Source organism: Plasmodium yoelii (assembly GCF_900002385.2).
Source record: "Plasmodium yoelii strain 17X genome assembly, chromosome: 7".
Classification (NCBI taxonomy): domain Eukaryota; phylum Apicomplexa; class Aconoidasida; order Haemosporida; family Plasmodiidae; genus Plasmodium; species Plasmodium yoelii.
In genome coordinates, this window is record NC_036179.2 from 1 (window position 1) to 12,891 (window position 12,891).

Below are 12,891 nucleotides of genomic sequence, written 5' to 3' on the forward strand. Positions count from 1 at the left end.
AACCCTGAACCCTGAACCCTGAACCCTAAACCCTGAACCCTGAACCCTAAACCCTGAACCCTGAACCCTGAACCCTAAACCCTGAACCCTAAACCCTGAACCCTGAACCCTAAACCCTGAACCCTAAACCCTGAACCCTGAACCCTAAACCCTGAACCCTGAACCCTAAACCCTGAACCCTAAACCCTGAACCCTGAACCCTAAACCCTGAAACCCTGAACCCTAAACCCTGAACCCTGAACCCTAAACCCTAAACCCTGAACCCTAAACCCTGAACCCTAAACCCTGAACCCTGAACCCTGAACCCTGAACCCTAAACCCTGAACCCTGAACCCTAAACCCTGAACCCTGAACCCTGAACCCTAAACCCTGAACCCTGAACCCTAAACCCTGAACCCTAAACCCTGAACCCTGAACCCTGAACCCTGAACCCTGAACCCTAAACCCTGAACCCTGAACCCTAAACCCTAACCCTAACCCTAACCCTAACCCTAACCCTAACCCTAACCCTAACCCTAACCCTAACCCTAACCCTAACCCTAACCCTAACCCTAACCCTAAACCCTGAACCCTGAACCCTAAACCCTGAACCCTAAACCCTGAACCCTGAACCCTGAACCCTGAACCCTAACCCTGAACCCTAAACCCTGAACCCTGAACCCTAAACCTAACCCTGAACCCTGAACCCTAACCCTGAACCCTAAACCCTGAACCCTGAACCCTAAACCCTGAACCCTAAACCCTGAACCCTGAACCCTGAACCCTGAACCCTAAACCCTGAACCCTAAACCCTGAACCCTAAACCCTGAACCCTGAACCCTGAACCCTAACCCTGAACCCTAAACCCTGAACCCCCCCCCCCTGAACCCTGAACCCTAACCCTGAACCCTAAACCCTGAACCCTAACCCTGAACCCTGAACCCTAAACCCTGAACCCTAAACCCTGAACCCCCCTGAACCCTAAACCCTAAACCCTGAACCCTGAACCCTAAACCCTGAACCCTAAACCCTAAACCCTGAACCCTAAACCCTGAACCCTGAACCCTGAACCCTGAACCCTGAACCCTGAACCCTGAACCCTGAACCCTAAACCCTGAACCCTGAACCCTGAACCCTGAACCCTGAACCCTGAACCCTGAACCCTAAACCCTGAACCCTGAACCCTGAACCCCCTAAACCTAAACCCTAAACCTAAAACCTAAACCCTGAACCCTGAACCCTAAACCCTGAACCCTTAAAAGTATATAAATAGTTATTTAATAAGATAGATTAATTTTTTATATACTTGTTTCTTATAACATATAATACAGACTTTTCTAGAATTATAACATTTACAAAATAAGTTGCATTGTTCACTTTTTTAATTGCATATACATAAATTTGTATTGTTTTTATTTAATATATATTCATTCGAATAATATTTAACATTTTCAATAACTTTATTTTTATTCCTACATATTTCATTTTATAAATATACTATATTGGGTAATTTTATGATATATTTTACCATCCTTTCCATTCTTTAAAATAACAATTAGCAATGAACCCATACTTATTATGCTATTTAAAATCTTATATAAGTATTTAAATGTAAATTGTTTTTAAAATAATAAATAGTAAATATTAAACATTTACTATGCCTTTCTTTTAATATTAATTATATAACATATAAATAAGTATTGATGCAATTTTAAAGTATAATATAAAACTAGGTTTGATTAGGTTATCATATTGACCTTTAAGAGGAGAGAGATAAGATATATTTTCTCTTTTAATATATAAATTTAGATAAATATTTGCTAACAGTTCTACATTGTTCATTTTTATCTTATATGTTTTATTGTTATAGTTATTAATGTATATACATTCAAATAATTTATTAAAAAATTTATATTTTATTAATTCTATGATAACGTAATGTTGTTTTAAATTAAAAAATTATTATTCAATAAAAACTAATAATATAATACGCGTTGATATGGAGTAATAAAATGTCATTTAACATGAATTGAGACTTTATCCTTTTCTCTATTATCCAGTTTTTAAAAATATAAAACTACATAGCTCAATTTGGGTCTTTAACAAATATATAAAATTGATACCTTTATAATGTATTATCTGTCTTTTCGATAATATTAATGTTTAATTATATGAAGTTTCCACAATAAAACAATATTTCAATATTAATTATTGATATTTTACTAAATTATATGTATAGTCATAATAATTACGCATTTTATCTATCATATTATTTATAATTATTAGAACAAAATATGACATTCAATTTTATTAATATACTATATTTAATTTTTTAACTATTTTAAATATAATATATTTCCAAATTATATATACTTCAAAACTATGAATTTAAAAATTTATTGTATAACGAACCTATTGTTATATCCTATGATAAATAAACTAAAGCGCATAAAGCAACTTCTATTATTACTAATTTTAATACAAATGTAAAATGCAAAAAGAGAATAACAACTACAATTAAAATTTCAAAATATGTTAGAAGCATAACAATCTTTTATAGATAACGTTGTATTGTCGATTCTCGATCGATATTTATGAATATATATTTTATGAATATCTATTATTACAGTTCAATTGGAGTAATATAATTTAAATCAAAATAATAGTGACACTGCTTATAAGTTTTACTAAATAAAATTTTCATAAAATAAAGAAACATATTATGATATACATAATTCAATATAGTTCTGGGTTATCAAGATTTATATAATAGGCAATTATGGTATTCCATAATAAGACTTCATATACAGTCAATATATTGTATATAATATACTTTATGGAAAATATGGTATTGGCCCCTTTCATATTAGATTATTCCCCTTTTGGTTGTATATTTTGACTTTTGAACATCATATTGTGATTAAAGATATAGAAATGGTACATTTTAATTAGTGTTCAAATTATAAAAAATTAAATGCAATATAATACTTAGCTCTAACCCGAATATGGGTTCCACAACATAAAAACTATATAAAAATTATGCAAAAATTACTTCCCAATAAACAGCTTCTTAACATATATCAACCTTTATTACTATTCATGGAATAGTCAATACTCTTCGAATAATATATTAATGATCCATTTTCTTTATTTTTTTAGCTTTTCTCTTAAATATTGTTTTTGAGCTCTTTTCCGTAATACAAATAACGAACACTAATATAAAATGTTAAGAAGTGTACGATTCTTTTGTTAACGTTTGCATATATTTAATGAAAATAATTTTTAAATTTCTTATTATTTACCTTAAAAAAAATTCCCAAAAAGATTGTTATTGCACTGAATATTAATAAAGCTAGAATTAATTTTTTTACTATCGAGAAGCTTGATGTAGCATCACAAATATCTTCAGAACTTTTCATACCAATTTCTTCTGCTTCTGTCGATGTAAGGGATGGAATATTTTTACAATCAACGGTATTACTATCACAAGAATCTTTTAAATTATTATAATCACTTGATAATGTAGACAATACTTGATAATAAGGACTATCTTCACCAATATCAGAAGGATTAAGTTCATTATATTTTTCAACAAATTTTTTAGCATTTTCTATAGATTTCTCAGATATTGTGTTGTTTTCATTAAGTTCAGTATACATTTTACATAATGGTTTAAATGCATCATAAAATTTAGACATATCCCCAAAATTAGTACTCAACAATCTCTTTCTTCCATCTATGATTTTCTTATAATTTGGATATCCTGTATTAATATTTAATAAATCACTACAATTTCCACTGCCATTATTACAACTAGTATAATGTGTATTATTCTTTATGTGCGCTTCATAAAAATCATTTAGATTGTTGATTCCGTCATATTTCTTTTGATTTAGTTTATAACTTAACCATATGATAATGTATTCAACTGTACTGATATTTTTTTTATTTTTCACAAACAATTGCTCAAACAACCATAAACATCCAGCCTTAATTTTATCGAGCTCATTTTTACATTCTTTAGTGTTTCCTGTATCTCCATTAGGGCAGTAATACTTAATATTCTCATTTTGATTAAAATCGATTGATCCATGGTTTTTTAAGTCATCGGGTAAATAGTTTCTCAATGTATCAAACTGTTTACACTAAGAAAACATTTAAAAAAGTATAATAAAAATATATGTTAATGAATTTTATAGGCAATATAATATCAACAAATACAAGCAAATTTTATTAAAAAATGCAGATACCAGGGTTTTATCCATTGCAATTTTATTTTGCTTATAATATGTAGATTATATAACATCATATTATTTTATATTTTTTACGCTTAATAAATGACAAAATGATTGAAGATTAATATAAAACTATCTGTAATTGATCATGTTATTATCATTTTTAATATTAATTTAAAGATAATATGGAACAATATAATAACTTTACGGTAGTTAGATAAATTATCATGTTTTGGGGATGCTTAATACATGTTTTACCATGTGTATAGGTACAATTTTATATTAATTGTTATCCTTAATAACACTCATATGAGCATTATTATAAAAATTAAAGCAACAATGTAACGAATTAAAAATACATCTCTTATACACATGGTTTAATATGGAAAATAACCAACACCATATCTTTTGTTTTAATATACTGCAAAAATCGAAACAATTAAGAAACCCATTATTGCTATAATCCTTAAAGTATATAAATAGTTATTTTTTTAAATATATTAAATATTTACATACTTGTTTCTATTTCTATATACCATGCTTTATTAAAATTATAGTATTTTCAAAATAAATTACATTTTTCCCTTTTTTAATTGCATATACTTAAATTTATATTGTTTTTGTTTAATATATATCCATTTCAATTATAGTTAACATTTCCAATAACTTTATTTTTATTCTTACACATTCCGTTTTATAAATATATCTTATTGGGCAATTTTATAATATATTTTGCCATATTTTCCATTCTTTAAAACAATTTGCACTGAACCCGTACTTATAAGCTTAAATAAGTCTTTGAATGCATATTATTTTTAAAATAATGCTTATTAAATATTAAACATATATACCTACTGATGATATTTTAAAGTATAATATAAAACTATGTTTAATTAGGTTCTTATATTGCACTTTAATAGGAGAGAGATAAGATATATTTGCAATTTTAATATATATATTTAGATAAATATTCGTTAAATGCTCTACAATGTTCATTCTTATCTTATATATTTTATTTTTATAATTATCAATGTATATACAATCAACTCATTTATTAAAAATTCAATATTTTATTAATTCTATGGTAAAACAACAATAATATAATATGCGTTAATATGGAATAATAAAATGATATTTAATATTAATTAAGTATTTAACAGTTTCTTTATTTATCTATTTTTTTTGAATATAAAACCACATATTCAAAATTGAACCTTTAACAAAAACATAACATTAATACCCTTATAATGTATTATTATTTGTCTTCTCTATAAAATTAATACTAATGTTTAATTATATGAAGGTTTCACAATATAACAATATTTCAATATTAGTTATTGAATAATATTTTACCAGTTTATATGTATAGGTATATAATATTACGTTATTCTATTTATCATATTATTTATAATTATTAAAACAAAATATGATAAAAAATTTATTAATATACATATATTTTATTTTTTAACTATTTTAAAATATAATTTATTTATACCTCAAAACTGTAAAGTTCAAAATTAATAGTGATTAATCCAATAGTATACCTTTATAGTAAATAAATTAATGTATATATTAATAACTCTATTATTTGAATTTAAAACTTTATCATAAAATAAAACTATATATAATCGAAAATTAAAAGGATAGTATACATATATCTATAATTTAATTTTTTACTAATATGTATATTTTTATTGATTATTAAAAATGTTAGGTGCATAAAACATCTTTTATAGATAATGTTGTATTGTCGATTCTCGATCGATATTTTATGAACATCTATTATTACAGTTCAGTTGTATAACATGATTTAAATTAAAATAAATATGATACAAGTTATAAGTTTTACTAAATAATATTTTCATAAAATAAAAAAACATATTATGATATGCATAATTCAATATAGTCCCTGATTAACAAGTTTAATGTAATAGTCAATTATGATATTCAATAATATGAATTCATATATAATCAATATCTATATTAATATATGCAATATAGACATTTTATTTTAATCATATTAAATCGGTATAAACACACAATTGTATATATTATACTTTATGGGAAATATGGTATGTGACCTCTTTCATATTATATTATTCCCCTTTTGGTTGCATATTTTGACTTTTTAACTTCATCTTCTGATTAAACATACGAAATGATACATATATTAAATTAGTGTTTAAATTATAAAAAATTAAATAAAGATGTAATATTGGGCCCTAACCCGAATATGGGTTCCACGAACATAACTTCAACCCCCACAACATAAAAACTATATAAAAATTATTATCAAAAATTACTTCTCAATGGACGGTTTCTTAAAATATATCAATCATTATTACTATTCCTGGAACAATCACTACTATTTGAATCACATATTAATGATTCATTTTCTTCTTTATTTTTTTTATTTTTTGTCTTAAATATTGTTTTTGAAATCGTTTCCGAAATCCAAATAACGAATACTAATATAAAAAATTAAAAAAATGTACGATTCTTTTGTTAACGTTTGCATATATATAATGAAAATATTTTTTTAATTCCTTATTATTTACCTTATAAGAAATTCCTAAAAAAAATGCTATTGCACCAAATATCGATAAAACTGTAAATATGTTCTTTGATATCGACGAACTTGATGATGCAACTTCAGAAGTTTGTGCAGAAGTTAGTTCAGAATTTTGTATTGTTTCTATCGATGGAAAGGGTAAAGTATTGTTACATTTATCTTTTAATTTATTATAATCAGTTGATAAAGTAGACAACATTTTATTATATGAACTGCCATTAGTATTATTAGGATCTCCATTAAGTTTTTTATATTTTTCAACAAATTTTTTAGCATTTTCCGAACATTTTTTGCAATTTGATGTGTCTTCATTAAAATCAGTATACATTTTACATAATAATTTAAATGCATCATGCAATGTAGATATACTATTTTTATCCATGTCATCATTCATCAAATTGTGTCTTTTTTCTATAATATCCTTAAAAGTATGACAATCTTCAACATTCTCTACAGTCATTTTATATTTTGCATTACTATTTATAAATGTGGTATAAAAATATTTCATACCATTTTTAAGTGGATTTTCCTTTAGGGTTAACATATAACTTAACCATAGGATAATATAATCAACAATATTTATATTATTTTTCCCATAATGCGATAACACAGAACTCCCAAAAAATTGATTAAGCAAATAAAAAAATCCGGCATTAATTTTTTCGATATCACTATCACATTTATCAACATCACAATAACTATTTAAAAAAGTTTTATCTTTAAATTGATACTTTCCATCAGCAGTCAATCTATTGAGAAAATCCTCCCATACATTATCGAATTTTTCACACTAAGAAAACATTTAAAAACAATTAATAAACACGTGAATTATTATAAATTTTATTAAAATAAAGTCTAATGATATTTATATGTAATACAATATAAAAAAATGTAAAGGAAACTATTATTATTAAAAAATGCATATACCAATTGCTTATCCATTGTGATTATATTTCATTTTATATTTGTAAATTGAGTAGAATCATGCTATTTTATATACGATGCACCAAATATGTGACGCTAATACTTTAACCCTATATATAAAAACTGTCTGTAATTAAATATATAAGTTTTTCAATAATTAAATTAATATAGAATAATAAAATAATATTATTACTAAAAAAAGGTTCTATTCCTGTTTATGATAATTATCTAAATTACCTTAAATAGAGGATTGCTTAGTGCATTATTGATTAAATATATATACGATTCATTTTATACAAAAAGGTTATTCTTACTAACACCTGGTATAATTTTATTATAAAAATTGATATATTTTTATAATGAATTTAAAGTATGTTTTAACATAAAAACAAATATATTATATCTTCTGTTTTAATGATTCCCCTTCTAAAACTTAAATATTGTATATATCTAAAAAATAAAAAATTATATTATTACTATAATCCCTAAAAGTATATAAATAGTAATTTTTTAAAATATACTAAATATTTATATAGTTGTTTCTAATACTATATACCATGTTTAATTAAAATTATATTATTTTCGAATTAAGTTGCATCGTTCCCTTTTTTAATTGCATATAAATAATTTTAATATTGTTTTTATTTAATATATATAAATTAAAAAATGATTTTAATGCATTAAATAGATTTATTTTTATTCCTATGTATTTCAATTTATAAATATACCTTATTAGGTAATTTTATAATATATTTTGCACATCTTTCTCACGGTTTAAAACGACAATTAGCACTGAAACCGTATTTATAAGCTTAAATAAGACTGTTAATGCATATTGTTTTTATAATCATACTTATTAAATATTAAATATATGATACATAAATTAGTATTGATACAAATTTTAAATTATAATAGAAAAATATATGTATTAGATTGGTATATTGCACTTTGAGGGGAGAGATAAGGGAAGTATGTTTTTTTAAGACAAGGATGTAGTCATATAAGATTTATTTATTCTACATATTTTAATTATATTTTCTACCTTTAAAACTTTCAATTAATGTACATATTAAAATTAATCATTAATAATGACTTAGAATTATTTTCTAAATATATAATTTGCTTTTATATTTTATAATAAACTATATTTTTAAGTAAACTATAGAATTATTAATATTATTTTTCTTGGTAATGTTAATTCTAATATTATCGCATGAATACATACTTAAATAAATGTTATAATATTTCATTTGGTGTTTTGTGCATATAATTTTAATCTTATTACAAGTTTAATAATATATATCGACATATTTGAATCAAATAAATTTAATGATTTGTTCGTATTTAATACTTTATTGTTATTACTATTATTATTGTTACTGCAATATCACTGTATAGTACAACGGAATAATTAATGCGCTTAATCAAAATACTTTAAATCAATATATAATATTTCCTCGTTTCATTGTTTTAAAGTATAACATTTAGAACATATTATTTCGTAATAAAAATATATTTAAATTATAAATTTAGAGTTTTTATATACATAATAACCTAATAAAAATATTATTAATTCAAATTAAATTAATTATTACATACCAGTATACTTTGCATTAATATATAATTGTATATATTTCCAAATTTAACATATTTCAGTTTTAGTCATTTATACAATATTATATATATTATAACAATAACGTTAATTTTATATACCAAGTTGTTTATAAGTATTATGGCAAACTATAACATTAAATTTTATTATATACTTATATTTTATTTTTTAACTATTTTAAAATATAATTATTTATACCTCAAAACTATAAAGTTTACAAATTAATAGTGATTAATATAATGTTATACCTTTATGATAAATTAAAGCGTATAAATAAACTTCTATTAATACAAATGTAAAATACAAGAGAATAGTAACTACAATTAAAACTTAAAAAATGTTGAAGCGTAATAATATTTTATAGACAATGTTATATTGTCGATTCTCGGTCGATATTCCATGCATCTATATTTTATGAATATCTATTATTACAGTTATGTTGGCGTAATATAATTTAAACTAAAATAAATATGATGCAAATAATAAGTTTTACTAAATAAAATTTTCATCAAATAAAGAAACATTGCGTTATAAATTATTCGATATATTAATTATTAACAAATTTTATATATAGACAATTATGATGTTGAATAATACGAATTAATATATGCAATATAAACATTTTTTTTTAATAATATTAAATTGGCATGAACACTCAATTATATATATTATAACTTATAAAATATGTTATGTAACCCCTTCCACATTAATGGTTATATCCACTTTTTGGTTGCATATTTAGACTTTATATGTGATTAAACATACGGGATGATACATATATTAAATTAGTATTTAAGTTATAAAAAATTAAATGCAATGTAATACTTAGCCCTAACCCGAATATGGGTACCACAACATAAAAACTATATAAAAATTATGCAAAAATTACTTCGAAATAGACAATTTCTTAAAATATATTAATCATTATTACTATTCCTGGAATAATCACTACTCTTCGAATCATATATTAAGTTTCATTTTCTTCTTTACTTTTTTTAATTTTTTTCTTATATATTGTCTTTGAAATAGCTTATCAAATCCAAATAATGAATACTAATGTAAAAATGGGAAAATTATTATATATTTTTTGATAAACGCATATAAGAAATCACAAAAATATAATTTAAATATTATAGTTTTAATTCCTTATTATTTACCTTATAAGCAACTCCCAAGAAAACCGGTATTGCAAATATCGATAAACCTGGAATTACTGTGTTTAATATCGACGAACTTGATGATATAACTTCAGAAGTTTCCCCAAATTTTTGTCCAGAATCTTCTACAGGATTTTTTTTAGGTTCTATTTTTGAAAGTGATTTAAAATTGGGGCATTTATTTTCATTACCATATTTATTTATTAAAATATTATAATCATTTGATAATGTAGATAACAATTTATTATATGAAATGTCTACTGTATTATTAGAATCTTCAATAAGTTTTTCAACATTTTGAACAAATTTATTAGCTAAATCCAAATTTTGTTTGCAATTCAAACTTTCATCATGAAATACATAATACAAATAAAATAATATACTAAATGGATCATTAAATTTAGATATTTCTTTAATATCCATCAAATCTTTTATTTTATCTATAATTTTCTTATAAGTCGTAGTATCATCATCTTTTATTTTCTCATTATAATACTTATTTTTTTCTATATGATCAGTATAAAATTTATTTAAATCGGTTAATTTATCTTTTTGCTTTTGATCTAGTTTATAACTTAACCATAAAATAGCGTATTCGGCAAGTTTATCATCTTCTAAAGTATTATTTTCCTTTAACGTTTTTAGCAAATAAATAAGACTACAAATAGTCATTTCAAGATAATCATTACATTTACCAAATCCTGAGTTACTCCCGTTATTACAATAATCGTTGATTGATTTGTGTTGTGTATTAATTCTAAATACACCTTCATCAGTCTCCCAAAAATAGTCATTGATCGTACCAATTTCTTTATACTACAAATATATTTTATGAATTAAACAAAAAAACGTATTAATATAAATGCTAATCAAATGAAATTAATATAATTTATGGACGATACAACATATAAAACACATGCGAAGAGAATATTTTATTTAAAAAATTGTATACCACATCCTCAATATTATAACTTGACCCTTCCATAATTTGGAGATTATGAGGGATAATAATATTTATATATATTATGTAAATATTTGTTGTATCTATTTAAGTTCTTTGCATACCAATTATATTTCATTAAACATGCTATACTTATTTTATGACAATTATCTAAATTGCCTTAAATGGAGAGTTACTTAATATACTTTGCCATATGTATATATGATGCATTTTATAAAAAAATACTATTCTTACTAACATTTGGTATAACTTTATTATAAAAATTAATATACTTTTATAATGAATTTAAAAAATATATACTTATACACATGCTTTAATATAGAACACAAACAACGTCATAAAACTCAAATACTGTATAAATTTAAAAATTACAAATTTACATTATTACTATAATCCTTAAAAGTATATAAATAGTAATTTTTTTAAATATATTAAATATTTACATACTTGTTTCTAATACAATAAACCACAGTTTTATTAAAGTTATAGTATTTTCAAATTAAGTTATTTTACTTACATCTATATGCAAATTATATAAATTTATATTGTTTTTAATGAATGTATATAAATTCATAATTAATTTTAATGAGTTCTATAACTTTATTTTTATTCCTACATATTCCAATTTAGAAGTATTCTTTATTTAGTAATTTTATAATGTTTTCCATATTTTTCCACCGTAAAGCGGCAATTAGCACAGAATCCATATTTATTATGCTATTCATAAGCTTAAATAAGTTTTTATATGTAGATCGTTTTTAAAATAATACTTAGGAAATTTTAAATATATAACACATAAATAAGTATTGATGAAATTTAAGTGTAATAGAAAACTATGAGTTATTAGATTATTGTCCTTTTAGATAGGAGAGATAAGGGATGTATGCTTTTTTAAGACAAAGATTTAGCCATATAAGATTTACCTATTATACACAGTTTAATTATTTCTTATATTTTCTACCATTAAAGTTTTTAATTCATGTATACATATTAAAATAACTTAGAATTATTACTTTTATAAATATATAGTTTGATTTTATATTTTATAATAAACTATATTTAGTTCTATGATGAAAACTATAAAATTATTAATATTATTTTGCTTGGTACTGGTAGTCTAATGTATCGCATTAAAGCATACTTAAATAAATGTTATAATATTTCATTTGATCTTGTATACATACAATTTAATCTGATAACACCTTTAATAATATATATAATGAATTTATACCCATATATGTATCAAATAAACATAATACATATGTTCGTATTTAATACTTTATCTATTGTTATTACTATTATTATTGTTACTGCTATGTAACTATATAGTACAACGGAACAATTAATGCACTCAATAAGAATCCTTTAAATCAATGTAGAATATTTCCGTATTTTATTGTTTTAAAGTATATATTTTAGAAGGCATATCATATTGTAAAACATTTTATTTA

General features: G+C 23.3%; 3 protein-coding genes across 3 annotated transcripts; all 3 read right to left on the reverse strand.

Moving 5' to 3' along the window:
• Positions 1 to 3,126: 3,126 nt before the first annotated feature.
• Positions 3,127 to 4,244, reverse strand: PY17X_0700003 (PIR protein; the record flags this gene model as incomplete). Its single annotated transcript, XM_034637463.1, has 3 exons — positions 3,127 to 3,192; positions 3,282 to 4,124; positions 4,230 to 4,244. The coding sequence occupies 3 exons, from the start codon at positions 4,242 to 4,244 to the stop codon at positions 3,127 to 3,129; spliced, it is 924 nt and encodes a 307-aa protein (XP_034493435.1).
• A 2,351-nt stretch (positions 4,245 to 6,595) lies between these two features.
• On the reverse strand, positions 6,596 to 7,728 carry PY17X_0700005 (PIR protein; the record flags this gene model as incomplete). The annotated part of the gene is made up of 3 exons (XM_034637464.1): positions 6,596 to 6,682; positions 6,773 to 7,576; positions 7,714 to 7,728. The coding sequence occupies 3 exons, from the start codon at positions 7,726 to 7,728 to the stop codon at positions 6,596 to 6,598; spliced, it is 906 nt and encodes a 301-aa protein (XP_034493436.1).
• Positions 7,729 to 10,282: 2,554 nt separating this feature from the next.
• Positions 10,283 to 11,464, reverse strand: PY17X_0700007 (PIR protein; the record flags this gene model as incomplete). Its single annotated transcript, XM_022957202.1, has 3 exons — positions 10,283 to 10,375; positions 10,480 to 11,295; positions 11,432 to 11,464. The coding sequence occupies 3 exons, from the start codon at positions 11,462 to 11,464 to the stop codon at positions 10,283 to 10,285; spliced, it is 942 nt and encodes a 313-aa protein (XP_022810786.1).
• Positions 11,465 to 12,891: the final 1,427 nt, after the last annotated feature.